Source organism: Hemicordylus capensis, chromosome 1, assembly GCF_027244095.1.
Source record: "Hemicordylus capensis ecotype Gifberg chromosome 1, rHemCap1.1.pri, whole genome shotgun sequence".
NCBI classification, from domain to species: Eukaryota; Metazoa; Chordata; class Lepidosauria; order Squamata; family Cordylidae; genus Hemicordylus; species Hemicordylus capensis.
Genome location: NC_069657.1, coordinates 431559132 through 431579210, shown reverse-complemented (window position 1 = coordinate 431579210; position 20079 = coordinate 431559132). Strand labels below are relative to the sequence as shown.

General features: G+C 46.6%; 1 protein-coding gene across 16 annotated transcripts in view; it reads right to left on the bottom strand.

Annotated features, from left to right (window-relative positions):
* The window catches only part of LOC128352485 (cullin-9-like), a 56857-nt gene that overhangs the window by 15647 nt on the left and 21131 nt on the right, over nucleotides 1–20079 (bottom strand). For all 16 annotated transcript variants that reach the window (XM_053313189.1, XM_053313136.1, XM_053313177.1 and 13 more), the window contains 11 exons: nucleotides 16673–17048; nucleotides 13987–14203; nucleotides 11058–11265; nucleotides 9414–9607; nucleotides 8335–8543; nucleotides 7278–7503; nucleotides 6265–6370; nucleotides 4485–4712; nucleotides 3766–3856; nucleotides 3483–3654; nucleotides 2299–2404 (listed from right to left, as the gene is read on the bottom strand). In XM_053313189.1, the coding sequence (XP_053169164.1) occupies nucleotides 2299–2404; nucleotides 3483–3654; nucleotides 3766–3856; nucleotides 4485–4712; nucleotides 6265–6370; nucleotides 7278–7503; nucleotides 8335–8543; nucleotides 9414–9607; nucleotides 11058–11265; nucleotides 13987–14203; nucleotides 16673–17048 (2133 nt within the window). The remainder of the gene's footprint in view (nucleotides 1–2298; nucleotides 2405–3482; nucleotides 3655–3765; nucleotides 3857–4484; nucleotides 4713–6264; nucleotides 6371–7277; nucleotides 7504–8334; nucleotides 8544–9413; nucleotides 9608–11057; nucleotides 11266–13986; nucleotides 14204–16672; nucleotides 17049–20079) is intronic.

Genomic DNA, 20079 nt, shown 5'->3' with positions numbered 1-20079 from the left:
GTTAGCTCACTTACGCCTCAAATGTTTATGCATCCGCTATCTTGAATTGGGGTGGATGACATCATCAGAAACTACGCAGTTGAGGTGTCCCTATGTGTCCCTACAACTGTTCCAAATTTGGTTCAAATCAGTTAGGCAGTTCACAAGCTAGCCCACGTGTGCCTCAAACATTCACATGTCTGCCATCTTGAATTGGGGTGGATGACATCATTACAAACTACACTGTTGAGGTGTCCCTATGTGTCCCTACAACTGTTCCAAATTTGGTCCAAATCAGTTAGGCAGTTCACATGTTAGCCCATTTGTGCCTCATACATTCACATGTCCGCCATCTTGAATTGGGGTGGATGACATCATTATAAACTATGCCATTGAGGTGTCCCTACAGCTGTAGCAAATTTGGTTCAAATTGGTTAGGCGATTCATAAGTTAGCCCAGTTACGCCGCCTCAAACATTCATGCATCCGCCGTCTTGAATAGGGTGGATGACAACATCACTGTAGTGATCAGCCTCCCCTCCCACTAAAGAGTCAATAGGGAGTGAACCCAGGTCTTGATTGACACGCTGGTGAACTCCAGGGCAGCCAATCAGTACACCAGGTGGGTGAGACCTGGAGAGGGGGTTACTGGGATTTCTGGGAACAAGAATGGCAGTCTGTTGGAGAGAAGCGTGTGTGGAAAGGCTTAGTGAGGGGCAATGGCATTTGCTCTCTCATGGTCAAAGCCAGCATGGAGATTTCTCTCATGGAATAACTCTGTAGATACTTAAAAGAAAGGATTGCAGGAAACTTGATTCTCCTCAGGAATTGGGTAAGTTCAAGGAAAAGGGAATTCAGCACAGGGAACAGTTTGTTAGTCAGATTGCATGTTAGAAACTTATATTTCTTTGTGTGTTTTGCATATTCCTAATACTATTTTATTATAGTTTATGTGCAACATAATTGAAATAAGAAACAGTAGCCTATGCCCATCGTTCCTAGGGCTTTGCAAAAGTCTCTGTAAACATTTAAGCATGCATTAAGACAACCTATTTTTGTAATCTACTAAGTACTCTTAACTGAAGCTAAGAAAGCTAGAAAGCCTCAGATGAAAGCAGTCTGCAGTAATTGAATAAAACTGGGTTTTTTAAAAGTCTTTTCTTTTTACAAGTCTCTCCGAGTTGTTTTTTAACTGAGGAAAAGGGGGGGGCGCAAAGGGGGATTTTCTCTGGTTTGAACACGTCCTCAGGCATTCAGCAGCTATCAGTTTTCTCATTCTGTGTAAGCTTACACATGGAAGGTTTGTTTGTATATGCCCAATACCAGTTACAGAGGGACCTTGGATTACAGCACCCAATCCACTGGTCTGGTTCTCTGCAAGTTTTAGGGTGCTTGGTGGCAGCATTTTGAACCTGCCGATAATACAGAATAATTTTAGGAAAAGCCTAGTCAGGCAGCTTGGCAGGGATGATTCAGCATTTCTTTCCCTCACGTGAGCTTACTCTGAGGCAAAGGCTTTCATCCACTACAGTCACAAACTACGCCATTGAGGTGTCCCAAGGTGTCCCTACAGCTGTAGTAAATTTGGTTCATATTGATCAAGGCATTGTGAAGTTGATGACACACAGACACACACACAATGCCGGGTAATCTCATAAGTTTATTTTCCTTAAGGAAAGTAGACTAAAAATGCATGAATAAAATGGTCAAGACTTTGCAGATGCAAGCCAGTCTGCTGTCAATGGATAGAGTATTTGTTCCATGGACAGTGACGTATGTTTCATCTCACAACTCATCAGTCTTCCACAGCTGCATCCAAAAGACTAAACAGAGGAGTTTGTGTGTTTGCAGTTCTGTGTCACCCATCAAACTGAGGACTCCTAGTCTATAAAGCACACTGAGCTTTATAACTCAACTTGCTTTATAGACTAGGGGTCTATAAAACTTATCATTGTGTAGTGAAATAGATCTATAACTTCTCACTGCTGCCTGAACCTAAGCTACCTTTGTATCTGCTGAACAGCTCACTTCCCTAGTCTTAAGCTGCTCAGCACGACAGATATGAAAACCCCACATGACTGGGTGTTCTCAGGTCATACATTTTATTCTGAACGTCTGAACATGAGTCAACCCAACCAAGCAAGAACATTCCAACCACAAGACACAGTTCACAAAGGCAGTGAAAGGCAGAAAAATAGTGCAAGCCTGAGATGTCCCTCCGAACAAGGAACCCCTTGCAAGGCACGCCGGAGCCTGCTGCTCTGGAGCTTCTAGCCACGGGAGCATCTTTCAGGAGTCTGGGACAGGCCACAACACTGACCATATTGAGCTGGGTGCTGATGTTGGAGGCGCATTCCCCTCCCATGACCAGAATCCGGGCTGGCATGTAGCTGGAATCTTCTTTAGCCACGAGGAGGGACATCTGCCTGTAGAAGGAGAGAGCAGTGGCTTCAGAGCGAGTGCCAGGCCCCTGTGGGGAGATCCCAGCACCTTCTCAAAGCAGGCAGACAGCCCTGCTTTGATTCCATATGAACCACAGGAAGCTGCCATGTACCGAGTCACACCATTGGTCCATCTAACTAAGGATTGTCTACACCAGGGATTCTCAACATGTGGGTCCCCAGATGTAATTGGACTTCAACTCCCATAATTCCCAACCAAAGGCCACTGGTCCTGGGGATTATGGGAGTTGAAGTCCAATAACATCTGGGGACCCACACATTGAGAAACCTTGGTCTACACAGATGGTGGCAGCGGCTGCTCCAAGGTTGCAGGCCGGAATCTCTCTCTGCCCTATTTTGGAGATGCCGCCAGGGAGGGAACTTGGGGCCTCAGAGGCTCTTCCCAGAGTGGCTCCATCCCCCAAGGGGAATATCTGGCAGTGCTCACACATGTGGCATCCCATTCAAGGACGGACCCTGCTTAGCAAAGGGGGACAAGTCATGCTTGCTACCACAAGACCAGCTCTCCTTCTCCTCCTCCTCCATGGGAAACCCCATTCTGTGCCTGGCATCCAGTGCCACGACTCTGCTCCTCTTCTTGGCCCCTCAAACACCCGTCCCAGAAATGAGCAGTCACAGCTGGGTATTCTCAGCATGGCGCAAAGGAAGATCATTGGACCACTTTGCTTTTGGGGTGCCCAGACCACTCCCCAAGGCCACCTAATGGCACAGCGGGGAAATGCTTGGCTAGCAAGCAGAAGGTTACTGGTTCGAATCCCCGCTGGTACTATATCAGGCAGCAGCAATAGAGGACGATGCCGAAAGGCATCTTCTCACACTGCGCGGGAGATGGCAATGGCAAACCCCTCCTGTATTCTACCAAAAGAAAACCACAGGACTCTGTGGGCGCCAGGAGTCGAAATCAACTTGATGGCACACTTTACCTTTAGACCATTCCCCCGGCCACCCACTTTGAATCCCCGAGAGAACCCGCCCCCCATCAAACCCAAGCCTCAAATCTCATCTCCCCGCAGACCCCTGACTGATCCAGCTGCACACTCACTGGACAACTACCCCACGATCCATATAGACGTTGATGTAGTGGGAGCCAGTGCTGCCTTTGGACTCCCAGTAGGTCTTGGGGTTCCCATCCGTCAGCTTGCTGGCCCGCTGGGGGTTGGAGGACACTTCCACCCTCTCCCAGCACGTGTCCTCCTTCACTTCTATGCTGCAGCCTGAGCAAAGGAGAAAGCACTGGAGGGAGCTGGAGCTGGGCACAAGGAGGCAGAGTCCGAAAGGAAGGATCCCCAGCAGACAGCTCCAAAGACTGGCAGAGGGACACTCACCTTGACACAGATTGTGCAAGAATACATCAAAGAAGGGGATGTTGATAGGCCGGTGACTTCGCCTGTGTTCTTCTATTTGGCACAGAACCATCTACAAATGGGAGAGGGGAGGGAGAAGGGGAGACACACACCAACAAGGTATTGAATGACAAAGCCAGGTATATGAAACCCAATCTGGTCTGGTATATTAGGCATGGGGCAGAACCCATTTATATGCCATTAGAACATAAGAACAGCCTTGCTGGATCAGGCCCAAAGCCTATCTAGTCCAGCATCCTGTTTCCCACAGTGGCCCACCAGATGCCTCTAGGGAGCCCACAGGCAAGAGGTATGTGCATGCCCTCTCTCTTGTTGTTGCTCCCCTGCAACTGGTATGGAGAGGCATCATGCCTCTGAGGCTGGAGGTGGCCTGTAGCCACCAGACTAGTAGCCATTGATAGACCTGACCTCTATGAATGTGTCTAAGCCCTTCTTCAAGCCATCCAAGCTAGTGGCCATCACCACATCTTGTGGCAGAGAATGCTTGTGGCAAAGATTAATTATGCACAATGTGAAAAAGAAATTTTGTTGATCCTAAATTTCCTGGATTTCCAGTTTGCTCTGGTGCCCTCTGGATGCAGTTCAATCTCAGCATAACACCCCGCCTTCCCTCCTGCAGATGGCTCTTCTACTTGGACTGCTGCTCAAAACCAGACCCTCGCAAAGGGAAGCAGATTCACCTGGATGCAGCCAGCCAGGACACTAGCCGTCATCTTCTGATACAGCCTGGCGTACTTCTCACAATCGCTCATGAAGTCCCTTAATTCCGCCACCAACAGCAGGTTGGGACTGTGTTTCTCCAGGGCTTTGGTCAAGGCATCCTTTGTGTCCATTCCGCACATCACAACCGCACAGTCTTTGCTGCGACTGGCCAGGCAATGTAGGAAATTGATAGACTCCTGAACAACCTGTAGACAAGGGATAGGCGGCATCATCCAGCTAGTAGGGCAACCATGTTTTCTAGGTGGCTTTAGCAAATCTATGTCTCCAACTTATCTTCTTCTCCATTGTTTCTGTACAGAATGGGCTCCTTGTGCTTATGTTGGGGCCTCTCTATTGCAAGTGAGAAACCCTTCATCTAAACAGCAAATAGTTTAGGAGGACATGGGGGATCTTGCCTGGGAAGCCCACAGGCAAGAGATGAAGGCATGTCCCTTCTCTTGCTGTTGCTCTTCTGCAACTGGGATTCAGGGACATCCTGCCTCTGAGCCTGGAGGTAGCCTATAGTCATCAAGACTGGTAGCCATTGATAGATCTGTCCTCTCTGAATACGTCTAAGCCCCACTTAAAGCCATCCAAGCTGGTGACCATCACCACATCCCATGGCAGAGAATCCCATAGATTATTTATCCGCTGTGTAAGAAGTACTTCCTTTTAATGGTCCTAAATTTCTTGGCAATCAGTTTCATGGGATGACCCCTGGTTCTAGTGTTGCGTGGAGAAAAATTTATCTCTCCCCACACCATATATAATTTTATAGATCTCTATCATGTCGCCCCTTAGTCATCTTTTTTCTAAACTAAAAAGCTTCAGATGTTGTAACCTTGCTTTACAAGGAAGGAACTCCAGGCCCCTGTTCATCTTGGTTGCCCTCTTCTGCACCTTTTCCAGTTCTATAATGTCCTTTTTGAGATACGGTGACCAAAGCTGTACACAGTACTCCAAATGTGGCCACACCACATTTGTTGTTGTTTAAAAAGACTGCTAGTGGTTTACTCTGTTTATGTTTTGGAATTTCTAGCCACTTTTTGTAAATTCCTGGGGGGGGGGGAGGAGGAGGAGGAGAATTCTGGCCAGCAAGTAAGAATTGGTGGAATCATCCGATTGAGAAGGTCACAGAAAGTGTACAGGCAAAAATCATTTGGGATTTTCGAATACACACTGATACACATTTAGCACACAACATGCCTGATCTGGCAGTCATCGAGAAGAATTGTGTTCTGATAATTGATATTGGAATCCCAGGGGATAGACGAGTCAATAAAAACAATTGGAGAAAGTCACTAAATACAAGGACCTTCAGATTGAGATTGAGCAACTCTGGAATAAGAAAACAATAGTGGTGCCAATAGTTGTTGGTGCCCTTGGTGCAGTACCAAAAGAACTTGAACATTATCTTGACACCCTGGGCATCAATAAAATTACAACACATCAGGCCACACTACTCAGGACAGCACGAATACTATGACAATATTTTTAATTATCCTTTAGTTATCCTAGACCCTTGGAAAGGGCCTGATAATTAAAGTACCAAATCCAGTCAATAACATCTGGTGGACTGTGTGTAAATAGCATCATCATCATCATCATCATCATCATCATCATCATTCTGTTCAATGAATTCTGGAGAATGACTGCTATGTATCATTGCACTCAGTGAGACTGGATCACGGACTACCCTACAAGATGGCTGTCTGCTTCCCCACACACCTCCCATCTTCCCCACATTCCTCTTCCTACCTCTCGGTCGTTTATGTGGGCATTCATGGAAGACAAACAAGGCTCAATGCATTCATGCCAGGGTACTGCATCCTTCCGAGAAACATCCAAAAACTTTTTCAAAAGCCTGGGCCAAAGAGGAAAGATTGTTAGAAGTGGAAAATGTAAAGGTGGTCTAAAAACATTCACATTACGGGACAGCAGGGAAGTTCAGCTCTTCAGAGTGGTATCTCCAAACTGGCCATCAGTTGTCTCCCAGTGCTAACACCTCACATTATAAGGATCTTAGAATTCCATCCTATTGTCTCAAAGTCCATCTAGCTCTGTGTTCTTCCCTGTAAGGCCTGGGGGCAGCAGTGGCCTCCACCAGCTCTAAGTGCAGCTCCCGATCTTAATTGTTCATTGGGCCCGTGTGAAGCTTTGGCCAAAGCTGAAAACTCTGCATAGGCCACCCTGGTACCATGCAAAGACTATCATTCTCATCCTGCAGTGCTGCACTTTAACCAGCACCAGGTATGGGGCTCCTTTAAGGAAAACGGAGCTGACCTCAGCCCCTACACCATCTTGGAAGGCATGTACAAAGTGCTGGGAAGTTCTTTCGTCTTAAGAAAGGGTGCCATCTCTCTTAAAGGACTGAGGGCAGCGAAGACAGCATTGTATAGACGTCAGCATGGTGGAAAATAACTCTCATATGGTAGAGTTTTTTGCCAAAGTGGCCTCCGCTTGAAAAATAGTGAAGATCACGGATCTCGCTTAACACAATGAACTCTCAATGAAGCAATTCTCTACAGCGGGGGTTCTCAAACTTGGGTTCCCAGATAGCTCCTAGATAGCTTGTCCTCAGCCCTTGGCCCTTGTGTTGTGGGTGATGGAGAGTTGTAGTCCAGCATCTGGGGACATAAGTTTGAGAGCGCTTGCCCTAAGGATTCCCAACTCTGCTCCCCAAGATGCCTTTAATTGGCAGCTAAATGGGGGCTGAAAGTCGGACCTCTTGACCAAGCAAATACGCTACCGTGGAGCAGCAGCAACCTCACCTTAATGCTCCCAGTTGAGTGTCCTTCTCAGATCCCAGCTGTGCCAAGTCTTTGAGCAGAAGGACATCTGCCAAAAGCTCACAACTGTTATCCTCGGAACAGGCACCCTTGCCACACAGGCAGTGCTCCAGGGCCACCATCATCTGCTTGGAAATGCTGCCCTTGGCTAAGCCGCTCAGCAGTTTCCTTACATCGACATCCTTAAGGTTAAAAGAGGCTGCAGAACCTGGATGGGGAGAGATAATATTTGGGAGGACATCAGTGTTCCCTCTAAAAGGGATTCCCAGATGTTGTTGACTACAACTCCCATAATGCCCAAGCAAGCAAAAACCATTGCAGCTGGGGACTCTGGGAGTTGTAATCATCAACATCTAGGAATCCCTGTTAGAGGGAACACTGGAGGACACATGGAAACTTTGCTCTGACCCTGACGTTTTCTGAGCAGTCTCATTCATATCTGTGACCAACATTCTTCAAAACATCCCCAAGGCAGTAGTGATGCCCGTCACCGTCCACAACCCCCAAAAGGACAATCTGAAGTCAGAAATCATATTTGTGAGAGTCAATATAGAAGAAAGTTAGGATAGACGTATTGCACCAGTGAAAGAGGTGATGGCACCCTGTCATTACAATGGGCTTTGTGCCCACAAGCAAAGAGAGTTTGGTTCTGTGCTGACATAGGAAGCTGCCATATACCAAGTCAGACCATTGGTCCATCTAGCTCAGTATTGTCTATACAGACTGGCAGCGGCTTCTGCAAGGTTACAGGCAGGGGTTTCTCTCAGCCCTATCTTGGAGATGCTGCCAGGGAGGGAACTTGGATCTTTCTGCATTCCAGCATGCAGATGCTCTTCCCAGAGTGGCCCTGACCCCTCAGGGGAATATCTTACAGTGCTCATTCACATGCAACCAGGACGGACCTTGCTTAGCAAAGGGGACAAGCCATGCTTGCTACCACAAGACCAGCTCTCCTCCTCATTGATGGTGGACATGGGTGGTGATTGGGTAATGCTTACAGCAAACTCAAGATCAGACCTGCAAGTGGGGCAGTTCATACCTTCACTTTCCTGGCTCAACAGCAGCTTATGCTCAGCCAGGTGGTTGAGGGCTATCTGAGCCAGCATCTCATTGGAGCCGTGGCCTGAACGGCAGCAGCTCTGCAGGACTGAGTGGAGGTCATAGCTCCCAAGCTGCTCGGCTAGACCCTTGTGGTTGTGGATCAGCTTGTTGAGTACCAGGAGCCCATTCTGAACTGCTGTCAAGGCACTTGGGAAGGAAGGAAAAGGTGGGTGACTACTGTAGCTGGTCCCACCAGCACATTATTATTTATTATTATTTATTTATTTATTTGTTGCATTTACTTATTTATTTTATTAATAAACTTTATTTATATAGCCACCCATAATAAATATTCTCAGGGTGGCTCACAAAGTAAAACAGTAAAACCAGTAAAAAAGTAGAATAAAACATACTATTCCTAAAACTTTAAAAACAAACAAAAACAGTAGCTGCTCCGTTGGGAGGCTGGTAGGGATGTGCACAACCCTGTTCGGAGGTCTTTTTATGGGGTTCGAACAGGTTCGAACAGTCGGCAGTTCCGCCGGTTCAAAAGCAGGAGGGACACCTTAAGGGCGGGGGAGGGTGCATGTGTGTGGGGTACTTCCAGACCAAGGAGGGATCGGGGCAGCAGGGAGGTACGCTGCCGCCTCACCAGACCATTTATTAGGAGAGTGCTGGTGGAAATGCAGCGGGTGTGTGTCTGTAAGTGCACCCTCCCCCGCCCTTAAAAATGTCCCTGCCCACCTTCAAACTGGCCCCTGCCGTGCACATCCATAGAGGCTGGAGCAGGGAATAGCAGGACAGGAGGAATGAGAATAGAAAGAATGCTCATGCAGCATCTTCCAGCCAGAGAGGCTACTAATTCAAGCAGGAGTCATTAATGAGCCTGGCAAGTCAGCTCTATGCTCAAGGAATAAGAAGTGGGGCTGAGATGATGGCATAGAAACCTTTCCCTGACAAGGATTGCTTGCCTCAGCCGCTCTATAAAAAGAAGGGGACTCTCAACATCCCTTCCAAAGTCTGGGCAATCACATATTAATGCTTCTCTACTCCATCAGATCCCCCCCTTGACCTTACCCAGGTGTGCCCAACATCTTCTCGATAGCAGCCGGGATGGCACAGAGCAAGTTGTTAGAGTCTTCGCTGGAATCTGAGCCGATACTGGCCAGGGTCTCCTGCATCACTTGGGCATCTGAGTGATTCAGAGGATAGGGCTTCCTACTGGGACCTTGAAGCTCACAGTTCCCAGCACCCAATAGTACCTTCAGCACCTGGCAGTCAAAAAGAGAAGCTCAGTGGCAGGGAAGGAGGCCAGGAGAACAAGCCATGGGCTGGGATCTGAAAGGCCTCTCTCAACCTCCTACCTGCACCCCAAACCAGAAACAAAGAATCCAAGCCAGAAAATTACTGACTAATTAATTATATTATTATTATTATTATTATTATTATTATTATTTAGGAATGCATAATAAATTTCAAAAGAGTTGACAAAACCATTATAATAAACAATAAATAGTAAAAATAGTTATAGCCCAAACCATGGGAATAAGTACTCAGATCACGAAATGGAGAGGATGAAACAAGCTCCAGACGTGCTATGGAAGTTCTTGCAGATCAAAATCAAGCCAATATCAATTTCCAAGAAGAAGACAATCACGAAATTAAATGACGCCAGATGCATTTCCACCCAAAAGGGGTCTTTTTCAGTGGCATCAATGAGGACAATGTTTCATTGTTCAGTATTGGAGAGACCTTTACACTTTTGTCTAGAGCTACTAGAGGATTGCAAAGTATCAATATATAAAAGCCTTATTACAAGGAGATAAACATTGTTCTCACTGATGTGGGGGGACATGATAGAAGTCTATAAAATCATGTATGGTGTGGAGAAAGTGGATAGAGAGAAATCGTTCTCCCTCTCGCATAACACTAGAACCAGGGGTCATCCCATGAAACTGATTGCCAAGAAATTTAGGACCTACAAAAGGAAGTACTTTTTCACACAACGCATGACCAGCCTATGGGATTCTCTGCCACAAGATGTGGTGGCAGCCAACAGCCTGGATGGCTTTAAGAGGGGTTTAGATAAATCTATGGAGGACAGGTCTATCAATGGCTACTAGTCTGGTGGCTGTGGGCCACCTCCAGCCTCAGAGGTAAGATGCCTCTAAATACCAGTTACAGGGGAGCAAAAGCAAGAGAGAGGGCATGCCCTCGGCTGTTGCCTGTGAACCTCCCAGAGGCACCTGGTGGGTCACTGTGGAAAACAGGATGCTGGACTAGATGAGCCTCGGGCCTGATCCAGCAGGGCTGTTCTTGCATTCTTATGCCACTGAAGAAGATCCTCCATGGGTGGAAACGCGAGTGTTAAGCTGTGAAGGCACTGAGCTGAGGCTGCAAAGCGACTGAGCCCAGAAACCTGCTTAAGCCGTGGACATCTTGTCTCACATAAGTCTAGCTTGGTTTAATTGTCTCCTTCTTGGAAACTGAAAAAAATGAAGAAAGAAGCATCTCCCACTCTTTCGTAATTTAGATAATGCATTTCACTTCCAACTTCACAATATTCTTCCCCTACATGGCAAACATTTCTAACTCATAGCAACTGCCCTCCTACAGTCAGTGCTCACTTCTCTGGCTCCCAATGCAAACCACCACAGGCGCTGCTCTCATCCCACCCTGCCCCGCCATAGATAACTGGCCCAAACTCTGCACCCAACTTACTGCTAGGCTAGCCTGCTGCACCACCGCTGACGCAGCCTGCTCCTGCATGCAACGCAGCACGCACCGCAGCCCGCCTTGGGTGGCAAAGAGTATCCGCCAGTCGTACTTGGCCATGAGCACATAGAGCATCTGCAGCACCAACACTAGGAACAGTTTCTCCTTTGTTCGATGGCTCAGCAGTTCCACCAGCATCTTCACTATTTTCTCCCTGTAGGCAGCAAGAGAGGCAAATCATCATGGGAGTCTGACCCTTGGAGATTGTAGGAGTGTGCTCAAATCGTGGTTCAAGCACCAGTTTGGTGTGGGGAGGCGAGTGCAGCCGGGAGCGGGAGCTTTAAGAACATAGGAAGCTGCCATATACTGAGTCAGACCACTGGTCCATCTCGCTCAGTATTGTCTACACAGACTGGCAGTGGCTTCTCCAAGGTTGCAGGCAGGAATCTATCTCAGCCCTATCTTGGAGATGCTGCCAGGGAGGGAACTTGGAACCTAGGTGTTCTTCACAGAGTTGTCCCATCCCCAGAGGGGAATATCTTACAGTGCTCACACATCAAGTCTCCCATTCATATGCAACCAAGGCAAATCCTGCTTAGCGAAGGGGGACACGCCATGCTTGCTACCACAAGAACAGCTCTGCCACCCCATGCAGCTTCCTGCTTGGATGGCTCTGCACGCGGGCACCATGTGCGTGATCACCAACACCATGCTGACACATGTTGAAAGTGTGGTGCACGGGGGCTGCGTGCATGCTGGCACCATGTGGGGATTCCCAGGAGGAAATTCCATGGGGCAGTGGAGAACAGGTCAGGACCTGCTCTCCTCTTTCTTAAAGCTCCTGCTCCCCACTCCCCTCCCCGAACTGGTGCTCAAACCGCAGTTTGAGCACGCCCCTAGGAGATTGCTTGGGACTAAGATTTACATAGAAAGCCACCTTTTACTGAGTCAGACCATTAGTCCATCTAGCTCAGTATTGTCTGCATTGACTGGCAGCGGCTTCTCCAAGGTTTCAGGCAAGAGACTTCCCCATCCCTACCCGAGCATGACAGGGGATTGAACCTGGGACCTTCAGCATGCAAAGCAGATGCTCTGCCACTGAGCTACAGCCTCATCCCATTTGGGGAAGATGCTTCTGAAAATAAAACCAAAAACAACTAGCTGAACTATATTCGAGATTCTATAGCTCTGTTCAAGAGGGCAGAAAGGAAGCCGTCTGGTTTAAAGAAAAATGCCGTACACAAGGTTAGATACTGTATCTGCATCATTCTTTGCAGTTGCCTTTCTTTTTTCATCCAGATCTTCCATAATACAAATGGATGCTGAATTATTTTATTTTATTTTTTTAAAGCCATTTTGTTTCTGGTGTATTTCTGTAATAGGGAACATCTCCAGTAAGTTGTCTGAATGCGCCTGATGCTGCAACACTGTTGGAATTAAGCAGCGTGGGCCTGAACTGTTCCTTGAATGGGAGCTTCTTGTAGGAACATAGAAACATAAGAAGCTGCCATATATCAAGTCAGGCCATAGGTCCATCTAGCTCAGTACTGTCTATACAGACTAGCAGCAGCTTCTCCAAGGCGGCAGGCAGGAGTCTCTCTCAGTCCTATCTTGGAGATGCCAGGGAGGGAACTTGGACCTTCTGCTCTTCCCAGAGCGGCTCCATCCCCTAAGGGGAATATCTTGCAGTGTTCACGCATGTAATCTCCCATTCCTATGCAATCAGGGTGGACCATGCTTAGCAAAGGGGACAAGTCATGCTTGCTACCACAAGACCAGCTCTCCTACTGTAAGAACAGTATACTTTCTTTTTTAAAGAATGGGTCTATATAACCATATCTGATGAACAAGAAATTGTTTCAGATGGCCTTTCTTCCTAACAAGAGGCAAGTGAATGTATGAAGCTCCCTTCTGCAGAGTGAGGCCATTGGCCTGCCTAGCTCAGAACTGATTGATTGATTGATTGATTAAGTGCCGTCAAGTTGGTGTCAGCTCTTAGCAACCACACAGATAGATTCTCTCCAGGATGATCTGTCTTCAACTTGGCCTTTAAGGTCTCGCAGTGGTGCATTCATTGCTGTCGTAATCAGGTCCATCCACCAAGAAGATCACCCCCTTCTTCTCAGAACTAGAACTACAAATATTTGCCACTGACTGGCAGCATTTCTCCAGACATGGATCCTTCCCAGCTCTACCTGGAGATGCCAGCGGTTGAACTTGGAACCCTCTGGATGAAAATCAGATGCTCTACCACTGAGCTATCGCCACAGCTCCTGTTAAGTTTGGCTGCTTATAATGATCTGATCTGCTCCTTTGGGCACCTCCAGAGACTATTTGGAATGTTTAACTTCCAGTTTAAACTATTTGATTTCAAAGCAGGTAGCTTAACAGCTTGGGACGGGAACTGTTAGTTGCTTAACAAGCCTATTGAGAATACATCTAAAGGATGTGCTTCCTAGAATCTTCATATTTCATTCGCCAACATGGTGTCACATACCTGCTTGACAGCTTTCTGCACTACCAACATTGTTGTCTTTTTGAAACAACAGCAACACTTATCTCATTCTCCAGGGTGTTCTCCACATGGCAGGCTTTACCATAGGTTTTCTGTGAGGCTTTACTGCGAACAAAAGGTAATCCCAATAACCTGTACAAATAGTGGATTTTTAAACCCCGGATATAAATCGGGCTGCACAATAATGCGCAGTGAAAAACCCGAGTTGTGTGTGAAGTGCTCCCTTCACACAGGGACTTTGGGGTAAATCTGCTTGATATGTGAATGCACACCCTCCATTCTGGAGATGTGAGCTAAAGGGCTTCAAAAGCCTCATGTGAAAAACTTCCAGGAGTGCAATGCCATGGATTAAGTCCTGTCACTAGAGGGTCACTGTCCAGCACCTGTAATAAGTGGAGAACCTAGAAAACCAAGACTGACCTGAGGGCGAGTTCACCTTCTACTCTGGCGACCTTTTTCTCTTTCCACTCTTGCCCAGGTTCCTCCTCCTCCTCCTCCTCCTCCAAAATCTTGGTGATGAATCTGAGACCAGCCATCTGCAGCTCAATGTCACAACTGGACTTCTGGATCATCTCCATGGCATCTGCCAGCTGCTCCAAGCGGCTTTTCTTCCCTGCCATCTTCACACTGCAGAAAGCTGATCAACAGATCTATCAGCACAATGGTCCCTCGGTCAGTTTCATTAGGGCATCCTAACACCAAATTGCTATTCCCCAGCCACCTGTACTGTAAATCCCTTTGACCTTGTTGCTATCTATCTATCTATCTATCTATCGCATTTCTATACCACCCCATTTATAAATCGCTAGGTAGTAGGCAATTTAAAAGACAACAATAATAAAAAATGAACACAAACCAATTTAAAACATAGATTAGAATTTTAAAACGTGAAACTTTAAAGCTACAAATCAAAAGCTTGATGAAACAAGTATGTTTTCTGATTTTTATTTAAAACATCCAGAGAAGAGGAGGTTCTAATTTTGGTAGGGAGCATGTTGCAAAGTCCCAGGGCAACCCTAGAAAAGGCCCAGATTTGAGTCGCCACCAACTGAGCTGTTGGCAACTGCAACCGGACCTCCCCTGGTGATTTTAATAAGCGGCGGGACTCATAAAGAAGACGACGTGCTCTTTTCCCAGCATTTATTTTGAAGGTCCCTTTCTTTCATCAGAGAGTCTAAGCACCTACTTAGATAACATAAGCCAGGAGCTCAGAACATGGCTTTTCACGGCAGGGCATCCTTGCAATCTCAATATATTGTTTTAAGAAAGAAGGGAGGAGGAGGAGGCCGATGTTTCTGACCCTCGTGGTTTCCATTTGGAGGGGGCGGATAACCTCTAGAAGCATGTAGGCAGTTTTTACTAAACATCTGAAAGCAGGAGGGCTCTGGTTGGGGATCTAAAATGGACTCATTCATTCCATTTCCAGTCTCTAATCTCGGTCCCCATGCCCTGACACCCCTGTCCCCTATTATTACGCAAGTCCCCTTCCCCTTTCTTCCCTAGAAACAACTCTTTGTGCTAATCTTCAAACACTGGTCATAGGTATTTTAGAGTTCTCAAATATGCAAAGCAACTTTACAAAGCGCAAACCCTGCATTAGCGCAGTCACACAATTCTTCAGTGCACAGCCTTAGCCACACATGCTACCCACATTCCCCTAAAGAATGGCCATGTCCTGAAATAGAATCATTCCCAAAACTACCATGGATGTGCCAGGTTCAACGCATATACTTTCTTCCTATTAGCTCACAGATTCATCCATGAGCCAGGCCCACACATTTTGGCCATTGGTACCATCTAAGGGGACAGATTCTCATAATGATTTTTGACAGCATCTGCCCCAAGATGGGAAATAGATGATAGCATTGTGGCACTTGCAAATTTCTGTGTGTTATCACCCCTTTTTTATCCCTACCCCCAAACCGATTAGGTAAAATTAAAGCCAGATTGCACAGATCATTAGGGTAACAATTAACAAATTGTACTCTCTCCATGGAGAAATCTTTGGTAGACATTCCTGCCAATTGCAATTTCCATTCCTCTGGCCATATCAATACAATTTTATAGGCCACCTCCAGCCTCAGAGGCAGGATGCCTCTGAGTACCAGCTGCAGGGGAGTAACAGCAGGAGAGAGGGCATGCCCTCAACTCCTGCCTGTAGGCTTCCAGCGGCATCTGGTGGGCCACTGTGCGAAACAGGATGCTGGACTAGATGGGCCTTGGGCCTGATCCAGCAGGGCTGTTCTTATGTTCTTATAGCAGTTTTTGTGTTTTGAAAACTGCTAAAAGTATTTAAAACACCGTTGCAAATTTGGATGCTGTCAGGACAATAAAAGAATGACAACACCCTGAAAACTGAAAGTATTGCAATGCTATTACCTATTTCCCATCTCTAGGGGTGTTATTTTGAGCATTCATCCCCTCAGATGGTACCAACCAACCTAGCTAGCTCATGTACTAAGAGACATTCTTCAGATAAATGGTCAGATTAGACCACCTGGTAAACACATGGCAACTGCAGAAAACAAGAGACAAGTCTGGTTCCCTCTAAAGGTAAAGATAAAGTGTTCTATCAAGTCGATTTCGACTCCTGGTGCCCACAGAGCTCTGTGGTTTTCTTTTGGTAGAATACAGGAAGGTTTTACCATTGCCTCCTCCCGTGCAGTAAGAGATGATGCCTTTCAGCATCTTCCTATATTGCTGCTGCCTGATATAGTGCCAGCGGGGATTCGAACCAGCAACCATCTGCTTGTTAGTCAAGCATTTCCCCACTGCACCACTTAACTCTAGCCCTAACCTGTGTCTACCCCTCCCTACTATCTAGAAGAGCTTACCTTGCTGTGCAATGTCATAGTATTTTGCATTTCACCACTCCCACCATCATCAGCCAGTGATGTAGAGCAGGAACGTTGAAATACAGAAGCAGAAAGTCACAATACAAGGTAAGTTCTCCACACACTGTGGAGAAGATGGGGGAGAAGTAGATAAATGTCTCCCATTTTTGTGGCAGCTGTATTTTTGCTATTTCATCTCTTCCGGGTAAAAGACAAAGCCTCCAGTGGCGATTTGAACTGAAAGATAGACCTGGGTGCTGCCTGGAACTCACCTTTGGCTTTCTCATCAAGTGAGCCTGGGCAGGGAAGTCCTTCCACTTTGAGGAGCTCATTCATCAGCTGTGTGTCTGTTTTCTCTGCTGTTGATGGAGCTGGGGAAGGCACTTCAGCAGAAAGTGATGCCTTCTCTGGCCTTGGGGATGCCTGGGCTTCAGAAAGGCCCCCATGCTGCAGTGAGGCCATGTGCACCTCTTGGCAGTTCTGCTCTTCTCCTTCTTTGCTGCAGGAATACTTGAGGACAACGTGAGAACTCAGCAGGTCACTTTGGGGGCAGCCTTGGCCCTCTTTGCTCAGGAGCTGCAGCACCTCCTGAGCCAACTGTACTGATACCGACAGATGGATCAGGCCTTCCTCATCAAGCTCCGACAGCTTGAAATACAAAAGAGAGTTAATGCACAGAGACCTCATTGCAGCCAATACTCCCCAGAATGTTCCCTACATAAGAACAGCCCTGTGCTGGATCAGGCCCAAGGCCCATCTAGTCCAGCATCCTTTTTTCCACAGTGGCCCACCAGATGCCTCTGGGAAGACCACAGGAAAGAGCTGAAGGCATGCCCTCTCTCCTACTGTTGCTTCCCTGCAACTGGTATTTAGAGGCATCTTATTTATTTATTTTTATTTATTTAACATATTTTTATACAGCCCAAAACTTAAGTCTCTGGATGGTTTACAACAAAATAAAAACAGAAAGTAAAACACTAGTTAAAACAAAAACAAAAAGTTTAAAACATTACAACAATTTAAAATTTTTAAAATATTTTAAAACAGCGTTAAAAACATTAAAACAATATTAATTAAAAGCCTGGGTGAACAGATGCGTCTATAAAGACTTTTCATTCCAAATCCTCAGGGCAGCAGCGGAGAAGACCCATCCCTGAGTGGCCATTGGACGAGCCGGTGGCAAATGCAGATGGACCTCTCCTGATTTTATTTATTTATTGTTAGATTTATATACCGCCTTTCATTAAAAACAATCTCAAGGCGGTTTGATGATCTGATCCTGATGATCTCAATGGGCGGTGGGGTTCATGATGAAGAAGACGTTTTCTTAAATACCCAGGGCCCAAGCTGTTTAGGGCTTTATAGGTTATAATCAACACCTTGTATCTTGCCTGGAAACATATCGGCAGCCAGTGTAGCTCCTTCAATACAGGAACATAAGGAGTTGCCATACACTGAGTCAGATCACTGGTTTATTTAGCTCAATATTGTCTTCACAGACTAGCAGCAGCTTCTCCAAGGTTGCAGGCTGGAATCTCCCTCAGCCCTATCTTGGAGATGCCAGACAGAGAATTTGGAACTTTGATGCTCTTCCCAGAGCAGCCCCATCCCCTAAGAGGAATATATAGTGCTCACATGTAGTCTCCCATTCAAATGCAACCAGGGTGGACCCTGTTTAGCTAAGGAGACAAGTCATGCTTGCTACCACAAGACCAGCTCTCCTCTCTCTTGCCTCGGAGGCTGGAGGAGGCCTATAGCCACCAACTAGTAGCCATTGATAGACCTGTCCTCCATGAATGTGTCCAAGCCCCTCTTAAAGCCACCCAAGCTAGTGGCCATCAGCACATCCCATGGCAGAGAATTCCATAGATTAATCATGCGCTGTGTGAAAAAGTACTTCCTTTCATCGGTCCTAAATTTCCCTGTAACACAGATTCTCAGATGTTGTTGACTAGAACTCCCATCACCCCCAGCCAAATGCCATTGCAGCTGGGGACAATGGGAGTTGTAGTCAACAATATCTGGGAATCCTTGTTAAAAGGAACACTGCTCACAGGGCCAGCCACAATCAAATCAAAGATCCACCAGACCAAAATAAACAGGACAAGCAATAGATAAAACCAACCAGCTAGAGACCAGACATATCATGCTCAAACCATTCCTTGAACTGCTAATCCCCAGTGGCTGTCGATGACATTCTAAGGCAATTACGGGTTCAAGGGCTTGTGGGTGGGCTTGTGGGTTGGGCTGCCCTTGAAGAATATCCGGAAACTGCAGCTAGTGCAAAATAGGATTTTATCTGGAGCTGCCCACTGGAATCACATCACACCCATTTTGAAAGAGCTGCACTGGCTGCCAATTTGTTTCCGGGTCCAATTCAAGGTGCTGGTTTTGAACTTTAAAGTCCTTAATGTTTTGGGCCCTGGATACCTGAAGGACTGCCTGCTCTCAAAGGTTGCTGCCCTCTTGATGTGGTCATGGAGACTAGGGGCTCTGCTCCGGGTGCCGACAATGAGGGAGGCTCAGCTCTCGTGCACAGGAGACAGGGCCTTCTCAGTGGTTGCTCCCAGACTCTGGAAGGCTCTCCTGGCGGCCATCCACCCCTCAATCTCCAGCACAGTTTTTGGAAAGCGTGTGAAATCTTGGCTTTTTGCCCAGGCTTTTATATGATTATTCCTATCGCTGCTGCTTTGCATCTTGTATGGTTATATTGCGCTTGTTTTTAAATCTTTTAATCTGATCTGTATTTTTATATTCTAGCTGATATTGTAACTGTATAGTTTTTGTAGTTTTGTTTTAACTTTTTGTGTGAACCACCCTGAGATTGTTTTAAGGAAAGGCGGTAAAGACATTTAACAATAACAATAAATTTTTTAAAAGGGGTTGGAGGCAGTGATCCCTCTAATTTTTTTCACCTCTGTGTGGAATGAGTTTTGTTCTGGGCGGCAGTATCAAGGCACTGTGTGTGCACATGCATTCAGAGTGGGGCCTTCCCGATCAACCTGAGCGGGATCTAAAATTAACTGAGCAGACATCAGAAAACTTGTGAGCACGCGTACACCTTAGAGGGAACAGAGGTTGGAGGGAAGGTTTAACCACACCGAACACTGCCTCCTGACATGATCTTGATGTGGCTGTTACTGGCTAAATTAAAGCTAACCCTATCACAGTTAATCACACTCTGAACATCAAATATGATTTATTTATTGATTTCATTTCATTTCATTTGATTTATATACTGCCCTTCCCAAAGTGGCCCAGGGCAGTTTACACTAAAACCAGAAATATATAACAATACATAACAATTACAATCAGGAACCAATTAAAAGCAGATTAAAATTACAATTAGAACTAAATATCGTTAAAAGCCAGGCTAAAAAGATGGGTCTTTAAGGCTCTCCTGAAGACCTACAAGACGATCCTTTTTTATCCATGGGGAGCAGAGGCATAACTATAGGGGGGCAGGGGGGGCACGTGCCCCGGGCGCCATCTTTTCTGGTCACGTGGGGGGCGCCGCCATGACCAAATTTTTTAAAAAATTTTTTAAATTTTTTGTTAATACAAATGTTTCCTGCTCAGTGCAGCAGTGCTGCAGCAGTCAAGGGAGCGCGTCAGTGCCCCCTTCCCCATGAGCGGTCCCTTCCGCGCCGCCTGCGCCCCCCCATTGCTTTGCTGGCGC